The following is a 22,654-nucleotide window of genomic DNA, read 5'->3' on the forward strand; positions in this document are numbered from 1 at the left end:
CCACCGCTCTCTATTGGGGGGAAACAAAGAAGTCGAAGGGAAAAGATGGAATAAAATTGGGAGAATGTCCAAAAAACTTAAGTTTGTAAATTGGCTTATTTATATGTATCTTTCTAATAAATGAGCTGTCATTTCCAGAATTAAAAGCTTTTTTTTTTTAAAGAAGAAGCAGATTTATAGTCAAGCATAATCCTAAACAGACCTGGGAATTCTCCCCTTCAAAGAGAAGGGGACCTGCTTCAGGAACCCCCAAAGTCTTAGAATCAAAAGACATGGGGCTGGTGCCCCTCAGGAGCTTTCAGACCAGGGATTGGCCAGGACTGTCCTATGCCCTTCAACAATCAAATCAAAGCTGTCTGTGACATTCCCTCTGCACTATCAGTGACTCTCGTGTCTACGGGTCTCTAAAGCATACATCCAGATCATGTTGTACTTGCCCCCTGCTCAGTTTAACGATGCTACAGGAAGAGTCCGGGTTTACTACTGGAGGGATATTTTGTGCGAGGTGATTACCCCTAACGCTGCTACCACTCCTTAGGAGAAAGGGAGTTTCCAAGGCACTGGAGTCAGTGGGTATATGCCCTGCCCCAGATGGATAAGGCTTCCAAATGGAAACTCCAGGAAGCTCATTCTCCAAACATAAAAACACAAGCGTGTTTATACATTTTGGAAGTCGAGGGGCGGGAATATAGATCCTCCTGCTATTACACTTGTCTTCTCTTTAAAAGACAAAACCGAAAAGAAAACCCCATTCACTTAAAAAGTCCCCATGAACAAGGCTTTGGGATTCGGCCATGGGTTCGGGTGTGAGATGAACTGTGCTATTACGTCACCTGCTTATGAACCTGGGCTCACCGTACAGATGTGGTAAGTAGAATGCTACATGCAGAGAGAGCTCTTAGTCATCTAATTTAATAACTGTGGCATCTCAAGACGCATTCGGAATGCAAATGAGAGCATAAAGAGCCAGAAACAGGGAAATGCTCCAAAAACGACTTATTTTGCAGCGAGGCTGATTGCCCTTCACTGAGTGCACAGGTGTCTAACGTCACAGGTTCCGCCACACAAAATGAAAGGTTTTTGCTATAAGGTATTTAGCCAGGATAAATGGCGCACACAAGCAACCCAGGCTGCATAGATCCAGGCTTTAATGTGTGTTGATTCACTCTGGCATAGAGGGAAGCCGGTGATGGGTACCTTTCCCCATCAAGATCAGGGGTATCCCAGATTTACTGCTGGAAGGGGAGGTGGGGGTGCAGGCAGTGAATTAAAACAGAAAGTTCACTAAACAGGCACGGCAGATCACAGCGCTGTATAAATCTGTTTTGGTTGTGAAAAGCCAAAACATCACACTCAGCACATTGCCCTAAGTGCATTTCCATGATGAGAATCAGCTCAGTATTATGGTTCATGTACACTGAAACATGGTTTCTTTTAAGCTTCAAATTAGCCTAAACGTATAAAACTCAACAAGCAGAAAACTAAAGTTATCTGTCACGGTGTTATTATTACATAATTCTAGTATTCCCCCCCCCGTAATAATTCACCTAAGAGTATTAATGAAAAAACTAGATTTTTTGTCATTGCTAGAATAAAAGGAAGTCACAGATATTATCTTTAAGGGGTTCACTCACCTGATATTTGTTTGGGTTTTTTTTTTTTTACTACTATTCTATGCCCTTGTAATTTAATTATTTGCAATAAAAACCAAGTCAGTCAAGAGAAGAAAGCCACACTGAACAATATTTCTACTTCTATGTTTTTCATCTTCAGGTAGCTCATGTGGTCCTGCGAGCTCGCCCTCAGCTTCCAAAGTGCACATCCATAATTCGGAGTCAGTTCCTTTCTATATACACTTGACTCTGTCTTAAAAACCAATGAAGGCTCCCCCAGTGGCAACATCCTGAAATTGGTTTAGACTGGGGATGGGGGAGGGAGGAGGAGTGACATAGGTCAGAGTCTCCCACCTGAACTTCAAATGAATCATTAAAGATAGTTTCCCTATAATTCTGATGTATAAAATGCTTAAATATCATTTGACCGCAGAAAGGTCCAAGGCCTACTAACAGTGCTTTACTAAAGATCGGTTGTTAGCATTTTGACTTACACATCCTTCTCACATGTACTGGTTCCTCTCAGGATCATGGTGATATTTGACGCTTGGGTGAAGTTTGCTCCAGTAACAATCACATTACTTTTCCCTAAGGTCGATATTTTTTGTGGCTCAATGGCCTTAATGTAGAAGACCTATTGGAAATAAGAGATTAAAACAGCGGATCAAAGCTACAAAATGGCAGCATTTTACACACACACACACACACACACACACACACACACACACTCTTTCTCGAAATCTGTTGATGTGCTGCGGTTCGAAGAACTCACTAGGAAATTACATTTTGCAAACACAAGCAGACAGCATTTAATGAAATCAATGAATTCAAGGAAGAGGCTGAAGATTCGTGTCTCTCAACATGTGACAGCATGGGGTCAAACCAATTAGTCTTTGTCTAACGAAACAGTTGAAAACGCAGTTGAAGAGCCCTGATATTCCATTTGAGGCATGGAGTCCCTGCCTTTTCCTCTCCTGAGGCCCATGATGCTCGAACATAGTGAGGAGAAGGGAAAGGGGCCTCCCCAGTGGAGGCCAGCATAGACTCATTGTTCCGTTGACACAAATGTCAATACAGATACATTCGATTCTCTAGAAAGGAGTTCATATTTTTTGTTTGTTTCAATTACTGTTCCAATGTGACAGACAGGGTATCTTAAGAAATTTACCCATGTTGAGCCACTCGGTATGAAAAAGTTAGGTGCCTAAACCATCATGAGCAATCCTGCGACTTCTGTGACTCAATCTCCCGCTCTCTCTGGGCTACAAAACCCAAGTCCTGTGGAGTCGTGTGATACCTAACTTCCCTATCAGTCGGGCCCATGTCTCTTCTCTCCTCTGTTTGCAAGATCTAGTCATTTTCCCCTACAAACCCTAAGGGAGGAAGGGATAATCTCCCTTCTCTTCTAAAAGTTTATTTTAATTTAGATGTATGTGCTTCAGAGGCCAGAGGAGGATGTTGTCCAGAGTTAAAAAACGGCAGATTGTTGTGACACATCTGACATCAATGCAGAGACTTGAACTTGGATCCTCTGCAAGAGTGAGAGGTATCCCTAACCACTGAGCCATCCCTCCAGGCTGTTTTTCCTTTTGCAAGACAAACACAACCCAGGTGCCTTGAGTATCTCTCTTCCAAACGCTACCGTCTTCCATTCTGATCATGGCTGTCCTTTTATAGATCTCTCCACACCAAGTCTCTGGCTGTCACAAAGTATAGCAAATCTCAGCATGCAGAAACTCCACAGTCACACCCTTCCCATCCGAAAGTGACCTAAAAGTCCAGAGAAGGAAGCATCATCATGTCAGACTGGGCCAAAGCACACGCGTTGAGATCAGCCATTTATAGGATGAAGTCTATCAGGAGGACACTGAGTCACTGGTCCAGCTTCTGTGATGTCTAGCACCTGCCCGACCCCTGCTGGTTCAGGTGACAGAGTGTGCTCTGCTAGGCACTGACCATCCATCCCACTGGCATGAACATCCCCTCCTTCTGCTCTCCTGGCAAACCCAGGTGCTATATGGCGGGACAGCCATCACTCATTATCTCTGTGGATCGATTTTGCAGATTCTGGTAAATCCATCATTAATGTCATCACGGTGATGATGTAATGTGGCAGGGAATTGATTCCCGTGGTGGGCTTTATTTTAATCACTTTAAGAAGGACGTTAGCCCTGTATTTATTTATTGAACCACTAAGAGCCTGAAAGGGTCACTTTAATTATTCTGTTATACTTGACTGCGTTTTATGGGGATGGGGTGGGTGGGTGGAATTATCCGCTAGAGTGGTACTTGGGATGGGGGATTAGCAACGACTTGAAGATAAATCCCTTGCAAATGTCAAGTGCGTGTTATAAGAAGGCTTCCTGTTTAGCTTTGTAGGTGACAGCCAAGTGATCAAGTACTTACTGATCACTAGATCAGCAAGTGCTAGATGAGGGTAGGCATGGCGTGTCTGTGTCTGAGTGTGTGTGTGTGTGTGAGTGTGTGTGAGTGAGTGAGTGTGTGTGTAAGTGTGTGAGTGTATGTGTGTGTAAGTGTGTGAGTATGTGTGTGTAAGTGTATGAGTGTGTGTGTGAGTGTGTATGTGTGTGAGTGTGTATATGTGTGTGTATGTGTGTCAGTGTGTGAGTGTCTGTGTATGAGTGTGTGAGTGTCTGTGTGTGTATGTATGTGTGTATATGTGTATGAGTGTGTGTGTATGTGTGTGAGTGTGTGTCTGTGTGGATATGTGTGTGTATGTGTGTGAGTGTGTGAGTGTGTGTATGTGTGAGTGTGTGTGCGTATGTGTGTGTGAGTGTGTGCGTATGTGTGTGTCTATGTGTATATGAGTGTGTGTGTGTGTATGTGTGTCGCTGGATCAAGAACTAGGAAACTAGAGCCCCAGAGTCAAACCCTGTCTGCTGGGTTTAGATGTCCTATGGAAAGAAATGTCAAAAGGAGAATAGAATTTCACACATATGATAGACATGTGACATACATGTCATTGTGCAGAAGTATGGGTATTGTCTCTAGCTGCTTTTGCAGCTGGTTACAACAGAGACTATGTAGCCAGCCAGCCTAAAACACACTGGTTCTTTGCAGTGCAGAAGTCCTCACCCTCTGGGTCATAACCCTATTGGAGGTCAAGGGACCCTTTCACAGAGGTCCTTAAGACTATCGGGAAACACAGCTATTTACATTATGATTCAAAACAGCAGCAAAATTACAGTTATGGGGTAGCAAGGGAAATAATTTTATGTTTGGGGGTCACCACCACATGAGAAACATATTAAAGGGTCACAGCATTAGGAAGGTTTGGAACCACTGTTATAGAGAAAATTTGTAACCCTGGCTCTACAAGAGAGCACTGTCTTCTTAGAGAAGCAAGATAGGTGTGTACTTAGGTTTTTAAACTTTGTGCAGTCACACGTGTGATTATGTTTGTATGTATGTGCATGTTTGTGTGTGCATATATGTGTATGTTTGTATGTGTATGTGTGTGTATAAATATGTTTGTGTGTGTGTGTGTTAGTGGTCAGAAAACTACCTAGGGTGTCGGTCCTCACCTTACACCTTGTTTGCTGCTGCACACGCTCCTGGGGACTCTCTTGTCTCTGCCTCCCACCCACCTCAGGAAAGCTGGAATTACAGATTATGCTATTGCCTTTGGCTTTTCCTAAGTTAGGGGATCTGTATTCAGATCCCCTAACTTATGTGGTCATACTTCACATGCTGCCTGGTCATAACTTTCTGCTATTGCAAACTGTCCCTTACTTGTCCACCAAAGCCAAGTCCTTTTCTCTGTGCTTCTTGTACTTATACTGTGGTTGTCTGCTGAAGCAAAAGTGTGAGACATCATAGCATGTTTTTGAACACGCTACTTCTGTGTCCGTAGTACAAGACAGGCCAGCCTTGTAACTAGTAAAGAAAAAAAGTTGTTTTCTTTAAAAGACAGATACATTTGCTCTTTTAATGGCTCTAGAAACACCATTGGAGGATGCTATCCTTTTCACTCCCTATTTCTCCTAGAGTAGATGCAGCCTTGCAACCTCAAAGGGATTTCGTTCGAAAGTCTTACTGTTTACAGGGGTTTACATTGGCCATGTAGGACAGAGTCTAGGCCTGGCCTATCTTATGAAAGCAGAGCTTGCAGTTTGTTTCCAAAGAGGGTCACATCAGCTCTTTTATTTGCTGGGAGAATTTGTTTCTTAATCTCAGAGTTAGAAGGCTAATGGGCAGTCAGACCCCACTATGAAAATATGCAAGTAAAAATACATAAGAAAATGGGTTTTGCTGTTGGTTTTTAATTTAAGACAGGGCAGCTATGTAGCTGCACTTAATGGGTTCGTCGATTCATTAAGTTTTTTTTTTAATATTTGTTGGTAACTTTTAAAAAATACAGTGAGTACAAAGGGCCAGAGAACAATCTTTCCCATAAGTTTTCCACCCTCCATATTTTCGACGTTATCTGGCACTTTAATTTAAAGTTAACCCACAACCTGACATGACGGTGCCAACCTTCGAGCTCACCTGAAAAGGATTAGCTGAAAACCCTTGGCTGGACACAGCCAGGACGTCTCATCCCTACAGCGAGGGTCTTCCTTCTTCCCATATCCAAGGTTCCCATACGTCAGATCTAGACATTACCGACTGTCACGGCCCTGGTTCAACATCTTCTACCCCTTACCCTCACTTCCTTGGAGTTCTACTAGAGACAGGGGTTATTTTTAAATGATGGTAGATTTTAACTATTTTGTTTAAAAAAAAAAAAAAGAGCTCAGGTTTCCCATTGGCTTGCATTAAGAGAGCACACGGGGAACTGCTTAATTGGGCGGTTTGCACGATGCCTGCTTAATTTTATTTATTTATTTATTTATTTTCCAGAAACTAAGCCATTATAAGAAATTGTATAACCGCCTGCGACAGGTCTCCTAGAAAACACCCGGGAGGATCAACTCTGAAGACACAAGCAACGTGTATTGGCTGGTCTTATGTCTACTTGTTATACGGTAGAATTACCTGACAGGAGGGGACCTCGATTTAGAAAAAGCCTAAATAAGATCCAGCTGTAGGGCATTTTCTTAATTAGTGATTGATCGGGGAGGGCCCAGCTATGGTGACTCATGCCATCCCTGGGCTGGTGGTCCTGGGTTCTACAAAAAAGCAGGCTGACCCAAGCCATGAGGAGCAAGCCAGTAAGCAGCACTCCTCTGGGGCCTCTGCCTCAGCTCCTGCCTCCAGGTTGTGGAGTGCCCTGCTCGGAGTTCCTGTCCTGACTTCCTTCGATGACAGTTTTGGGGAAATATAGGACAAATAAGCCCTTTCTTCCTCAACTTGCTTTTGGTCATGGTCTTTTATTACAGCAATAGGAAGCCTAACTATAACTCACTTCACGTGACACTCGACACCAAGAGAACTTAAGTTGCCATGACATTTATGGAGGAAAGACTGTTGGAAGGAGGTCCATTAGGAAGGCTCAGTTTATTAAGAACAAACTATACTCTATTAATCCGTTAGCGGGGAAAAAAAAAATCAGAACAGAGTGAAGCTCTCTGTAGGTCTGGACCTGAATCAACACTTGGTCAAACATCGCTCAGATTTTCACTCATGAAACTGGTTCAAACAGGACGGGATGAAAAGTCACATGGATTCAAAATCAGCAGGACATCTGAAGTCAAAGGACGTGAGAGAGATGAAAGGTAATACAACTAATTAAACGAAAGTGTCCTGTGGGGCCCGGCGGGCGGTGAGTATTTGGTTTAGAATTATTTAACATCTTCATTAGTGGCTGAGAAGGGGATGGATGTAATATATTAATAATATGTATAAAGCGAGCGGTGCGGTGTGGGGACCAGCAGTGGAGACGGGAAAGTGTAAAAGGGAATGTGATAGGCAAAGAGAAGAGCAGAATACAATCCATCAAAGAATAATGGGAGAGTACAATGAACGCCTCCATGTATTTGATGTCCCCTGAGGAAATACCCCTCATAGGAGGCCCAGTGCAGGCAATGGGGAACTTGGGATGCAACAGGGAACTGGGCACTGCTAAAGGTCAGCAAGGCCTCAGGATGGAGGTGGGAAACTTTCAGAGAGCCATGCTCTCTTCTGAGAGAGAAAGACTTGCTTCTGTCACCTGGGCACTAACTCCGAGACGAGGCTGACACGGCCAGTGGTGGAGCTACCAAGGCTCTCCCCCAACTTAGTCTTGGCTACTGAACCTGAACGTAGCCCCTAAAATCTGGTCTGAGTGACCAGAATGCTGAGACCAGAGAACACGGTTCTTAACCCTGCTTCTAACACGCCCTCTGCACAAGACTCAGTTTGAACACTGGATTTTTGGTGATTTCAGCCATCCTGGTCCATCTGGGACCTTTTTTGCTCTCCTTGTCTTGAAGAAGACGCCTGGCCGTTCCTGGGGCTCATTCTTTTCTCTTACCTCACCCTGAGATGCCCCTCTCCCTCTCCATCTCCCATGAGATTAAGCTCCCTTCTGGTTGGGGGACAGATGGGACAGACAGTTACAGTCTAATCCTGAGAAAAGCCTGCATTATCTTTAAGACTTTCCTCTCTTTCAGAGAGGCTTTTAGCAATAATATTATGTGGTTTAACACTTGTTCAATTTCGGTCATTTAAGGTAGAGTAGTGGTTAAAACTGCAAATTCTTGATCCAGATATCTGGGTTCAAATTTCTTATCTACATTTTGGTTTTGAGGTAAAACTTCTATGCCTGTAAAACGTAGTATTATGAAGCTTAGATGAACAGACTCTGAGTTCAAGATACAAGGGCCTGATAAAGATTGGCTGTCACTATTCAACGCTTAGTCCATGCTGGCATTCTTTCTAGCTTTTTTTTCTTTACCCGTTATGAGTGTCTCACTCTTTTTTTATAACAAAGAATCTCACTTCCTCATTCCGAAACATTCTCAGTGTGACAGTGCAAGTCCATGTGGATCTATATTGTGCCTACCCAACACACAATCTTTGCTCAACAAACATCCTCAGAATGAACTCAATGCTAGGCCTATAGGAGCTACTCGAAAACAAACAAACAAAAAGCTGTGTTAAAGTTCATTCTCCTTCTGAAGGCAAGGTTCTTGAAAGGGTCCATTGGGTCCTGTCTATGAGAAACCAAAGCACCCATTGAGAAGTCATGAAGGATAAGAATGAGAGGAACACAGAAGAGAATAATGTAAGTATAAGACCTCTAAGAGCAGAGCCATCGCTTGACAAGGTTGTTGAACTCTGCCCTACAGTGATAAACACACTGTGAGGAATAGTGACTAGGGCCACAGAGGCTGAACATGATGCATGTCTTTCGTCCAGCACTCTGGAGGCAGAAGCAGTTGGGTCTCTGAGTTCGAGGCCAGCCTACTCTACATACTGGTGGTTGCTGCATGAAGAATATTCGCTCTTCTGTCTTATTTAGTCTAGGTGTTTCTTGTCCCTCTAAGGTGAGCTGACAGGTCATTTCCATCAATCAATCCACCCATCAAAGACTTAACCAACCACACTGATTGCATTAGCTACCACGCATTGGGCTTAAATAAACAAGACACACTAAGGACTAAGACTCTGTGCATAACCATGCTTTGAGTTTTTGTACTTCCAGGTTCTGCTTTGGGGTGTGTGTGTGTGTGTGTGTGTGTGTGTGTGTGTGTGTGTGTGTAATCTCTTGTATTGCTATGAGTGTTCTCATAGAAAAGAGTCTTAGGACTGACGTCCAGAGAGGGGTTAACTCATTTGTGTATTGCATGTGGTGTCCATGGAGTTCATGCCACCATACAGCAGATGCTCCATAACTTCCTGTAGGAAGCGTTGACCGCAGCCCAGAATCTCAGAGCCTCAGGTGGCGCCTGCTCCCTTTCCACTGCCCAGCACACAGGAAGCATTTGGTGCAGAGGTGCTGTGGGCCGGTGCCTTCAAGAAAAGCTCTCAGTGGCTTCTCTGCCTCAACTGTTGGGTCTTCCATGCAAACCAGACATGCGGACCGACAGTGCAAACCAGAAAGTTTCACGTTCATGGGATAATGAAAGGCAGCAGCCCTTCACGGAGAGAGTGCAGGAAGTCTCTGCTACACCAGGCAGCATACCATTCCCTGACAACCAGACTTGACATTCCTTTCTGAGTCACACACATTTAATGTAAATGTTTCGGTTTCAACATACAGTCTTTCTCCAAACACAGAAGGGCGATCCATGGAGAAGTGTTGAAGGCAAATCTGGGTCTTGGCTTCTTTGAGCCTTACCTTTCTCTCTTGGTGACCCTACTTTTTAAACCACAGTATCACGGTTTAGAAGGTACAGGAAAGCATAATACAGGAAGCCAGGGTGTTATGACTGCTTCACCCTCTCCTTAAGACACCTACAAAGCCACTGCCCAGACTGCTATACAAGAACTTGACTGAATTTCCATCTAACTGCATCACATGATACTCCTTTAATATGTATAATCTGTTTTTATGTATCCATAAAACAAATTTAATAAAAAACTAATCTCCCAAAGGGTACATCCAGATAATTCTATTTACATAAAACCCTAGAAGCGACAAGACTTTAGAAATGAAGAACATGTTAGTGGTTGTGGGGCTCAGAGCTGGTGGGAGGAGGAGGCGGTAGGTGGAGCTATAAAAGGGCAGCCTGGGGAGGCTGTGGTAATGAGCATTCTAGATCTTGACCTTTGACATCATTCACAGGGCTTGAGATCTTCAGCTCTGTTTTACAAGGTGGCACAATCAGAGGAAAACAGAAGGAAAGTTTTATGTGTCGTTTTCTTATCAAACAATAAAAAAAATAAGAGAGAAGTTGGAAGACACATACTTTCTGGCTCCAAAACATACTAAAAAAAAAAAAAAAAGCATGGACATTATGGTATTAACGTGGCAGACAGATAGACGCACAGGGCAGTAGGACAGGAAGGAGACCTTAGGATATAAGTCCAAGGGGTTTTCAGTGAGGGTGTTATAGCCACTGATCCAGGGAGAGAGTGTTCAAGGAAATCTGTCTGCAGAATACCCGTCTGCAGAAGGGCGACTGAACCTCTTTACTGCATCTACAAAAATTGACTCCAGTGTGTAAGTTGTGCATAGATGAGTTAAAACTCGAAGAAGAAAATGGAAGTTTGAAAGGCAGTCATGTCTTGGGCCTGACTCCCAAAGCACAAGAAACAAAAGAAAAAATAGGCAAACTGGATGTCATTGAAATTAAAAGTTCTATGTATCAAAGAACATGACTAGTCCAGGGATATATCTTAACGTAGAGTGCTTGTCTAGTGTGTATGAGGCTGTGGGTTTGAGATCTAGTAGTACACACAGACACACACATACATACACATAGACACAGGCATATACATGGACACACACACACATAGACACAGAAACACACATATACGCATATATACACATACAAATATACATACTTAATACATACTACACACATATACACACATACTTTATATACATACACATATGCACACATATACACAAACACACATATGCACACAAACACATAAACACATGCTCACACATCTATATATATGCATATGCACATACACACATATACACACAAACACATATACACACATAAACACATACATACACATATACTTACATACATATATACACACATACAGACCTATACACACATACACACAAACACACATAAACACACATACTTATACCCATTCACATATACATATATACATATATACACACATACAGATATACACATACATATTCACACAAACACATACACACATATGCAAACATACATATATACATGCACACACAAACATACATATACACACAAATACACATATATACACATATACACACATATACACATACTTTACATACATACACATATGCACACATTTATACAAACACACATATATACACATACACCATATATATACACATACACACATATACACATATATATATACATATACAGATATACACATAAACACACATACACACATACACATGCATACATACATATATACATACACACATAGATACACACACATACAGACATATACACACAAACACACATACACAAACACATATACACACACATAGACACACACATGACCTCAACAGAGTTGGGAGGTAACCTACAGAATGGGAAATACTTTCAAATGTTGTATCTGGTTAAACCCTAGAATATACTTCTTGTGCCCAAAGGAAGAAAACAAGTTAACCAATCAAATCAATGGGAAAGGAGTTTAGTAGAAGACATCAGCTGGTGAGCAGAAAAGGAGTCACAATGCACACAGAGAAGACAGCCAAAGTCCTGTGAGGTTACAGTTCACATCTGTGAGTACAGTAATGACCAAAAAGCAAAAAAAGGAAAACGCTCAAGAGGATGTGAGAGACAGAAACCCTCGAGCCCTGTTAGTAGAACCCTCAGCTAGACAGAGAGCCATGGAAGACTGGATGGTGGTGCTTAATAAAAAGAATTACAGTGTGCTCCAGGAGTCTTAACTTTGTAGTGTTGACCAAAAGAATTAAACAGGTGGCTTTAAGAGGCAGCTCTAGGGGTTGGGGATTTAGCTCAGTGGTAGAGCGCTTGCCTAGCAATCGCAAGGCCCTGGGTTCGGTCCCCAGCTCCGAAAAAAAGAAAAAAAAAAAAAGAGGCAGCTCTACGCCTGTGTTTCTAACTGTACTTATCCTATTGCTTAAGTGATGAGAGCACACCAAGAGCCCCTGGCTGGAGGAATGGATACATAAAATGTGTTATACACACATGCTGGAATATTATCCAACCGTTAAAAGGAAAGAATGTCTACTAATTCGTGCCACAACACGGTGAGCTGGTGGGCTCAATGATAGTGAAGTAAGCTGGTCACAAGAGGCAAAGAGAAGACAGAGTAAGGGTTTACAGGAGCCTGGGGGCGGGGGTGGGGGCGGGGTCGGAGTTACTGAATGAGTGTAGAGTTTCGGTTTGGCTCGCTGTAAAGTATTGCAGTGACTGGCCGTGCACGCGGCGTGAAGGGATACTTACATTACGGAAGCGCACACTAAAAACAGTGAAGATGGTAAATCTCATGGTCCCTGCCGTTTACCAAAACTGAAAACCACCACCGCCAAGCTTAATTAAAAGCAAAAGGCTTCTCTCTTCTCCATCCAAGCTCCTGTCACTGTGTCTCAGTTTTTGCAAACCACCGAGAGGAGAGAAGCAGCCCCACACTTAATTAAGCCTCAGAGACGCAAAGGACGGAGATATTGGCACACCAAGGTTCACTAATGCTTTAATTAACTTCGTAATCCATTTGGATTCACAGGCCCTGAGCCTGTTACTTAATTCACCTAAAGTTACTATCAACTTTTCAGGAATGATTAAAAATGTGTCCCTTATTCGTATTGACACTTGACCTTAAGTAGCTGCAGATGGCTAAGTCGGAGCCCCAGACTGGCCACAGAATAGAGAACTGGGCCCTTTGAGTTCCTTCCAGTGCTGAGCTTAATTTGTCTGCTTCTGACAGAGTCGGAAGAGCATGAGGGAGGGAACCTGTCCACTCCGTGTGCGTGACACCACATGTAAACACTTAAGGAACTTCTGCCAACTGAAGGGAACCACCACGGAACTAAACAGAGTCACACATGTCCTGCTCGGAAAAACTCACATGGTCTCAGGCCTTCTTTTTGTACACGACTGATATCTAGACGGTGGTAATTAACTATAACTGTGAAGAAAAAGCAAGAGAATTTTCCAGGAAATTTTCATGGGGAAAAAAAAAATCACCACTTTTGAGAGGCACAAGGGAAGGAGATGCACACATCCTGTAGCCGTTCTATCTTGGCATTCATTAATGATGGGTTCGATCAACTCCATAAATCGAACAAAAAGATAAGCAAGGTCGGCTTGCGTATTTTGCATAGGCCCCTACCCACACGCGTAGCGCCGGCCATTAGTGAAGTCATAGTATCTGGTTGGAACCGAGGTCACCTCAGTTGTACGCTACACTTTCCCCAATGAGCCACAAAGTCACCTTCTATGGGAACAGCGTCATTTTTCACAATTACAGAGTTTTAATTTCCTTTATGCGAATGTGAAGCCTTTGATGTATTGAGCCGATTATGTGAAACTTGGTTAAAAATGAACCCCCCAAAAAGTGTGTATTGGGGGGGAGAAGCTGGGGTCATAGATGGGGAATTTTAGAAAGGAAACCCAAAGTCATGGGATTTGTTGTTGTCATCAAAGGGGGGCGTTTTGTCTTTCCATGATCAACACAAAAGTTGAGTCTGACCTGCAAAGCCGGGTCGGTTCTGTTTCTCTTGCTCTCCTTGACTCTTCCTCCTCCTGAGTCCTTGGGTGGTTTCTCCACAGCAACGTGACAGAGCTCCTGCATTGGAGGAGAACACCCCTTCAACATCAAAGGGAGACAGGCAGGAAGGGGTGGGGTGGTGTGCACACAGGCACTCGATTCTGGTAGACAGATGGTCATGGTACTTTGAATGCCACTTTACCTGATTCCTCTCATAATCCGACGGTTCGCAGGGGGTGAAGGGATGGATGCATCTTTTGTCCCGTTTACACCAAGCACAGCCAGTTTCAATACATGCTGGGCATCTGGCAACATGGAAAAACCAACTTAGTTTCTATATCTTTCAGGGGATTATTCACACTCCAGAAATTTCCCTCGGGGGTGCTACAGGTTGAGAACATACAGGAGTGATGCTACTAATAATAATAAAATCTTCAACCAGCCCAGGATGGACAAAGAGAGGAAGGATGGCCCTTTGAGGTTGGGAAGAGAGTAAGGTTTTATGCCCTTCTCTGGAAAGCCCTGTAAGTTGACGGGTTGTCATCACGCTCAACGGAGGTGTTGCCATGGAGACCCGAAGCTAGGGTCACCCGCTGGTCTGTTGATAACAGGAACCCACTGAAGCTGATTCTGAACACGGGAGCTATTTGTTCACCCTCAGGTGAGCCTCTGTAAAGACGGGTCTTTCTCTCCCGACTGCCACTCAGCGGAGCAGCAAAGCCCTCACTCTCTGGAGCAGCTGTGCTGCCAACTCCTTGGTATGAGACAAAAAGCATCCCCTGGCAGGCGGAGAGGAGGGGCACCACTGTTTGCTTTACAAACCAATGAAGGGAGAGTTGGGCCTGCTAATCAAGTGGGGCATCGTGCGTGGGTGATTGCGCAGGGCTTGAGAATGCCCTCCATGCATAAAGAACGATCAGAGATCAGGCTGAGACCGTATCCCTAGAAGAAAGATTGGGTCTGGTCTGGAGAGCTAGCTGAGGATGCCTCAAGAAAACTTAGCAGGAAGTGATGAGAAGCCACAAACAGGGAGTCCTCCTGGGCCGGATTCATATATGCTTATATATTCCTAATCTACAGAAAGTAGTTTCCTGAGGTCAGAAAACAGATTACGTTTCAGGGAGGGAGCCTCTCCCCAAAGCAGGTCCCTGAATAGGTGCACTTCAGGCTGTTGGATCTGGCTATAATTTACCCAGCAGTGGGACCCTGGGGTATGTCCTTTCCTTCTACCTGGACTCTAAAGCAGAGGGATCTACAGAGAGACATCTTTAAACTTTCTTCACATCCCTAAGTTCTACTTCGTTCCCTCTTCCTTTTTCCTGTTTGCTGGGTCAGAGGCTCCCAATATCAAGCATCCTGTTTTTCTTCCCTAAATCCATTCTGCTTCTTAGACGTTGCCAACTCTCGGCTTGTGAGACCTTCCAATGCACCTCTTTGGTAGAGATAACCTGACACGGTCTGACTTCACGTTTCCTATAGTGATTTCCGGACCAGTTTGGAAGCTGTTCTGTTGTCCGATCACACCCCAGAATGAATAACTCGTCTCTGGTAACACAGCCTGCATGTGTCCTCCATCCCAACTTCAGAGGACAGGCCTCTGAAAAGACTATTTCCCCCATCTTCTCTCTCCTTTAGGAGGGAGTTGGAGTCCAAATTCAAAGGGTTCATCGCTGAATATGGCCAATAGTAGTAAATGGAAGACACAGGGCTAGGGTTGCTAAGTGGTAGATATGCTTAGCATGCTCAAGGCCCACAAGTCCGGTTCCCTAGCACCACAGAAAGCGAGCAAAATGAATACGCCATTTTGGTGAAGTAGACTTCAACTTGCCCTCACACACGGGTCTCACTGCTCTGGCCAAACTCCCAAAGCCATTTGCATTATGGGGGAGTTTAGAGGGATTCCTTACTGATCCTTCCTGCAGGGACCCTCCAGGTCTGGGGAAAATACCTTTCCCTGTTGATAGGGACACCTTGGCGCATGCTCTCCTCAGCCGCTCCAGTTTCCTCGTTAGGCCTTGAATGAGCGAGCACGGTTTATTACCTCCGTGACTCTCCCAGCTCCAGTTAGGCCATGCTCCAAAAGGCACTTTGGAAAGTTCTAGTCCACAAAAGAGTTCTTTAGGAAATGGAGGCGTAAACCAAATAAATTCCCAAGCAATGAGAACATTGAAATGCCAGAGCCAATCTTACTCTCTCACTGACGCGCAGTTGGTGAAGTTGAATCTTTCCGATACGCTCCAAGATGGAAAGGTGAAGGTGGCGTTGACGACAAAGACATCTGGAGGAGGAGAAAGGGGGGAAAGTCACTCATGGAGGGTTCCCGCCACAGTCAGGCTGGAGACACAAAAGAAGGAAGAAATATTCCTGCCTCTTCTACGCAGAGGGTACGGGTGTGCCAGCTGTTCGCCAACATTTCAATCAGTGTGTGGCTCCTTCCCCACGGGCTGTTCATGTCAGGCAGCCACGGTGCACAGCATAAGCCTCCAAACAGACTGAGGCCGATGCTAGCTCCAAGGCTCCCACAGATAATCACCAGGAAAAGTCATTTTACAGCCCATTTACATCCCGAGCTCTCGCTGGGATCACTACCTCAGCTTGTAATTGGCCAAGGCATGAGAATAAAACAAGTCACCGAGCAAGAAGTGCCGAGAACATGAGTGCCAGCATGCAGGAAAAGAAAATCTGCACCTTCAGAAAAGTCCACACTCGGTAAATATTTACCTAAGAAACCCTAAATGTGACACCCTGGGGGTGAGAGGCCCGGAGATCTCCTTGGAGTCAGCTGCTGTCAAATGAAGATTTGCTGGTTTGCTTCCGAAAACCTTATGCGTTGGTTAGGAAACTCCAAAAGAATAAAATAGGGGGTAAAAAAACCTATGCTAAGTCAGCAGTGGAGAAAAGCAGCTAAACCTCTATGCTGGATCCAAGGCTTAAACCTGCCATGGATCAGGATCACAAAGACTTTGGGGAAATCTCAACACCAGAGCTGTAGTCCAAGCCACGATGACTCAACAGACCTGAGGCTGGTCTCAGAACCTGTATATTGTAATGCCCCTCCCAACGTAATGAGCACAGAGACAAGCCTTTGGGTACCATGGTCCACAGCCACACCATTGTGACCCTGTTAGGTCCAAGCAAGGACCAGCACTAATACAGAGGAAATAATATCTCCTTACTCGTGGGAATTCATGAGGACTGTTAAATGGAAGTCTTGACGTTGTGAGAAGTCGGCCTGACTTTGTAGACATCCCTAAGTTCCTTGTATTATGGGAGAGTTTAGAGGGATTCCTTACTGACCCTTCCTTCAGGGACCCTCCAGGTCTGGAGAAAATACCTTTCCCTGTTGATAGGGACACCTTGGCGCATGCCCTCCTCATACTTTATTAGTGTGCTGTTCACAAACTCTAAGGATCCTCGCATGGAGATGTCTCTCTCCAGCACAAGGGCTTCTTCCTCTGATGGCTAGGATTCCACGCGGCATTCTGCTCACGTGAAGTGGACTTATGTGAAGTGATAATCTTTTGTTCTAAAGACAAGGAGGTCTGGAGGGCTGACACGACCTCTCGGCAGGGGCACCTGAACAGACACTTGATGCATGTTAGTGAGGCGAACACATGGCCACTTAGCGCTGAGGGACTCCCAGGGAAAATACATTTCCATAGAATTGACAAGTGCCCAGGGAGGGTGTCAAGGAAGTCAGACTTTACCGAGTACCAACCGTGCAAAACACATTGGAAATTTCACAGGGAAATGAATATTCACGACCTTTCCTCTGGAAGCACTTACAGTTCTAGAAGAGGTAAAAAGCCAAGGTGAAGGAGACACAGAAGTCAAGGGAGCACCATGTGAGTAGTTTGGACTCCATGTAGAATTTAGGTGCAAGATAGGGGTGCCTCTGGGGAACCAAAGGTGTGGCAGGAGGACTAACAAGGGTGTATGGGACCTTTCTCCACTGTTTCAAAGTTAAGGAAAACAAGACTGACAGTAGAAGAAAAGCCAGCTAAAATAGGCCAGGAAAGTAGACATGATGGATCATGTCTGGAAATACATTCATACATGCATACATACATACATACATACATACATACATACATACATACATATAGTTCTAACACACAGGAGGCTGAAGCAGGAGATTTGCTACGTAGTGAAACAGTGCCCCATGAGCATATGCATGTGCACACACACACACACACACACACACACACACACACAAAGAGAGAGGGGGGGGAGAGAGAGAGAGAGAGTGCATAAATTAAGTTTTTGTCAATGGCTTCAGACAGCTGAGCACAAGGAGTGGACAACTGAACTTGTGTGCATCCAAGGGAAGAAAACGGATGCACTCTTAAAGTATCCAGATCCAATGATTGCAAGGGACATTTTTAGCTCGTGACCCTGGTTTTGTGCATCCAGTTCCCTCTTGAGGGAAGAAGGCTCCTCTTGAGTGCTCTAGGCTTGACGTTTGGTATACCCTCTAAGTTTCTATTTGGGAATTCAATACTGAATGTGATAATATTATAAGGTGAGCCTTTGGGAAGATGTTAAATCGTGAGGACTTCCTCCTTGTCAATGGGATTGGTGTCCTTATAAGGATGGTTGGGCATCATCTCTGAAGCAGAGAGAGAGCCATCACCGTACACTGAATCATTTGATGCCCTCATCTGGGATCCCGAGCCTCTGGAACTACAAGCAGTAAGTTTCTGTCTATCTTTACGACACCCGGTATTAACTCCGTTGCTCACAAGCAACTCAAACAGCTCCAGTGTGATCATGCCGCACATTCCAGGAGGCATCCACCATCGCCTTAACTCTCCCAAGTCTTTTCCATATTAACAGTCTCATAAATCCTCTTTTGAGCCTCCCGGACATCCCTAGACCGCTTCAGATCCATTTACCTCTAATTTCCGCTCTCACTCTCTCTTGTCTAAACCACTTCGATGGCTTTTCTATTAGACACTCCTTAGGAACCAAGTGTTTCAGTTCATCCTTTTCCCTTCTTTCCTCTCCATTCATTGCCATCTACCTGTCCATCCTCTCCCTAAAAATTTACTGATTAGAAATGGACACACTGGGCTAGACGCAATTCTACACACGGCATGTTGTTTCCTAGCTCCCTTAGTGTCCAGGGCCCCTTGGCCCTACCCCACTTGCCTTACTCATAGAGAACCTTTCTTTAGCTCCTCAACCCAAGCCCCTTCCACTCTTCTGTCTAGCACACAAGCTGGTCTCTGGTTGCATCAGTTTCTCCCTTTTCTCCAGCTTATCTCTGTGCATCCCCCATTCTTGTAAGACTGATATCACTTACCCAGAAAGAGATCCTTGCCCACCCCAGGTGTGGTAGCTTGAATGAAAATGGCCCCATAGGCTCATAGGGATGGCGCTATTGAGAAGTGTGGTCTTGTTGGAGTAGGTGTGGCTTTGTTGGAGAAAGTGTGTCCCTGGGCTGGGATATGAGGTCTCGTAAGCTCCAGCCTGGCCTAGTGTGGCTCACTGTCTCTTCCTGCTGCCTGTGGATCCAGATGTAGAACTCTCTGCTCCATCTCCAGCACCGTGTCTGCCTGGATACTGCCGGGCTTCCCACCATGATGACAATGGACTAAACCTCTGAGACTGTAGCCCAGCCCCAATTAGATGTTTTCCCTATAAGAGTTGTCATGGTCATGGTGTCTCTTCACAGCAAGAAAACCCAAACTAAGACATAAAGGTGCCTTTATGGTTATAGGTACCCAATAATACTACATTATAACCCGACATTTATATACTACACACACACCAACATGTGTACTCTACGGTGTAACCATAATAGGTTATAAGGATTCTGAAGCAAGGGTCAGCTTAATCTGTTTACACCTTCATATTCCGGGAACCTAGCACAATCCTTTGTACCCAGATGTTCATACTTCCTGTATGAATGAATGAATGAATGAATGAATGAATGAATGAAATGAACTTGGAATGCTATCTTATCTCACCTAACGCATCACTGCTTTTCTGAACTCTGAACCATCTCACCCACCTGGAAAGAATCAGCCCAAAGGTTTCTTGCTTTCCCAAGCTCTCCCAGCCAACATCTCCTCCCCTATCTCTCTCCAGTCATATCAGAGAGTGAGGGGCTGGGGTAGATTCAGGAGCTAGGGCAGTAAGGAAGACTCAGGTAGGAACCAGGGGTAGAGTAAAGAGACAGGAAGGGAACTATCCCAAGCCCCAGGAACTGAAGTTGGGAGAGGCTCTTGCTTCTTGACTTTATAACAATTGCCCAGAGGAATCCACATACTGTTGCTGGGTCTGCTAGGGATGTTGCAGGCACAGGTCCGGTTCATCTGGCTTCTCCCCTGGCAAAGCAGCTTGCCCGTGTCTGCGTTCTTCACCACGCACTCCGAGTGTCTCGCAGAGACGCTTCCCACAATGGTCACTGTGGTCTGTGCAGAGGGGAAGACACAGTCATGCGGTTGGTCTGTATCATCAACATCCCTCCTAAAGCCTTATGGGAAGTCACCTTTGGACCTGTGTGGTTCTTTGAACAAAAATGGCCCCGTAGGCTCATAGAACTGGCACTATTAGAAGGTGTGGCCTTGTTGGAGGAAGTGCTTTATTAGGGGGTTGACTTTTAGGCCTCAGAAGTTCAAGTCAGGCCTAATGTGGCTCACCATCTCTTCCTGCTCATTACCATGACAACGATGAAACTCTGAAACTGTAAGCCAGCACCAATTAACTGGTTTCCTTATAAAGAGTTGTCATGGTCATGGTGTCTCTTCACAGCAAATAGAAACCCTAACTAAGACAGTCTGCCATGGAAAGGGGAGTTTCTTTAGGGAGCTGATATAAAAACAGAGATGGTTTTGCTGGCTGTTTGATTTGTTCATCTGTGAATTGCATATTCCAAGTTTTTGACCACATTTCTACTCTATACTTTTTTCTTATCAATTTCGAAGAGCTCTCTGTACCATGTAGATATTAATCCTTATCTGTCATATTCCTGACACACACTCTCTCATCATTTACCACTGGTTTTTCCTTTTGTTTCCATAATCTCGCACCCTTACACGGCGTCTCTTCATGTAATCAGATACAGGGGCTCTTGTTTTGACTATTAAATGCATCCTAAACTCTAGCTTACAGACGAGGATTAAATAGTACCATCCTCTTTATTGTTTTGTTTTTTAAACTTACATTTTCAGCCCATCTGGAATTTATTTGTGTATATATAGTGTGGGATAGAAGTCCAATTTTATTTTTATCCAGATGGCTAATTAGCTATATCCTCGCCATTTTCTAAACAACAAAACTCTCTCCTTCTCCCATTGAACCAAGGTATCACTTTTACTTCAGAAAATGTTTTAGATTTATGTATTTCATTTGCATGAATGTATTTCCTTCACATATATATATACATATATATATATGTGTGTGTGTGTGTGTGTGTGTGTGTGTGTGTGTGTGTATGTGTGTCTGTATGTGCCTGTATCCTGGAGGTTGGGAAGGCAGCATCCCCTTAAACTGGAGCTATGAATAGCTATGAGCTGCCAAGTGTGTGCTGAGAACCAAACCAGGATCCCCTCTAAGAGCAACGAGTACGCTTAACCTCCTAATCTCCCCATCCCTCGAGATACCTGTCTTAGGGTTTGCTGTAAAGAGACGCCCAGACTCTTATAAAGGGAAACATTTAATCGGGGGCTGGCTTACAGGTTCAGAGGTTTAGTCCCCTATTGTCCTAGCAAGAAGCATGGCAGTGTGCAGGCAGACATGGTTCTAGGGAAGGAGCTGAGAGTTCTACTTCTCAATCCACAGGCAGCAGCAGGGGACTGTCTACCACACTGGGCATAGCTGGCACAGACACATTACCTCAAAGCCCGCCTCCCCAGTGGCACAATTCCTCCAACAAGGACACACTCCCTATGGCCAAGCATCCAAACACAAGCGTCCATGAGGACCACTCCTATTCAAGCCACCACAATGTCCTTTTTGCAATGTATGGCAATATATTTGTAATCTACTTCTATCCCACGGTCACTAAGTTTTTACTACTTTAAATAGCTAATAAGGCAAGTGCCTCCTTATTTATCTTTATTTTCATAGGAATTCCTAGACATGTTTTTTGAGATTCACAATTATCTCATCCAAAAGAGGTTGAGGTGACGGTGTATCTAACTGAAACAGTAAAAGTACAGTCATTTCAGTGAAACATATGTCTCTACATTATAAAGCATTCACATCCAAACATGGGATTTTATTTTCATTTGCATGACTCTGATCCATGACTTATTTAAGAGGCTGCTCCTTGATCTTCTGGGTGGTACCCTTGCCACCTCTTTTTTTTTTTTAGTTTTTTTTTTGGGTTTTTTTTTTTTTTTTCGGAGCTGGGGACCGAACCCAGGGCCTTGCGCTTCCTAGGTAAGCGCTCTACCACTGAGCTAAATCCCCAGCCCCCACCCTTGCCACCTCTTTATTACTTCCTATGAATGCCATCAGATAATAGCTCAATCTACTTTTAAAATTAGCTATGTTTTACTGTGTGGCTAAGCCCATGATGAGATTCACAGGAAGAGGCTTTTCTGAGTGTTTGTGTATGTGTAGAGGTGTAGTGCGTGTGTAGGAGGAACAAAAAGAAAGTCTTGAAGTTCCAAACTCCTGAAGCAGATTTCTCCAAGTGAAACATCTAAAACGAAACCAAACCAAACCAAAAAACAAGGCAGCTAGTTCTCCCATTGAGAAAGGGAGTTAAAGGGTTAAAGGCTAGCAGATCAGTTGATATCAGGGAGGGAACCTGATGGGTTAGGAGTGGGAAGCTGGAGTGGAGG

General features: G+C 44.3%; 1 protein-coding gene and 1 long non-coding RNA gene across 8 annotated transcripts in view; one reads left to right on the forward strand and one right to left on the reverse strand.

The window, feature by feature from the left end:
• Positions 1-9,023, forward strand: part of LOC134479861 (uncharacterized) — a 32,548-nt gene extending 23,525 nt beyond the window's left edge. Inside the window, exon 3 of the long non-coding RNA XR_010053672.1 lies at positions 6,477-9,023. This is a non-coding gene — a long non-coding RNA (uncharacterized LOC134479861). The remainder of the gene's footprint in view (positions 1-6,476) is intronic.
• Positions 1-22,654, reverse strand: part of Plxnc1 (plexin C1) — a 153,846-nt gene that overhangs the window by 59,892 nt on the left and 71,300 nt on the right. For all 7 annotated transcript variants that reach the window (XR_005486861.2, NM_001426988.1, XM_039080100.2 and 4 more), the window contains 5 exons: positions 20,131-20,275; positions 16,047-16,134; positions 14,059-14,161; positions 13,839-13,934; positions 2,108-2,247 (listed from right to left, as the gene is read on the reverse strand). Coding sequence is in view for 6 of the 7 variants with exons in the window: in NM_001426988.1 (NP_001413917.1) it covers positions 2,108-2,247; positions 13,839-13,934; positions 14,059-14,161; positions 16,047-16,134; positions 20,131-20,275 (572 nt within the window). In the remaining variant the exon portion in view is untranslated. The remainder of the gene's footprint in view (positions 1-2,107; positions 2,248-13,838; positions 13,935-14,058; positions 14,162-16,046; positions 16,135-20,130; positions 20,276-22,654) is intronic.

This window comes from Rattus norvegicus, chromosome 7 (genome assembly GCF_036323735.1).
Source record: "Rattus norvegicus strain BN/NHsdMcwi chromosome 7, GRCr8, whole genome shotgun sequence".
Lineage (NCBI taxonomy): Eukaryota > Metazoa > Chordata > Mammalia > Rodentia > Muridae > Rattus > Rattus norvegicus.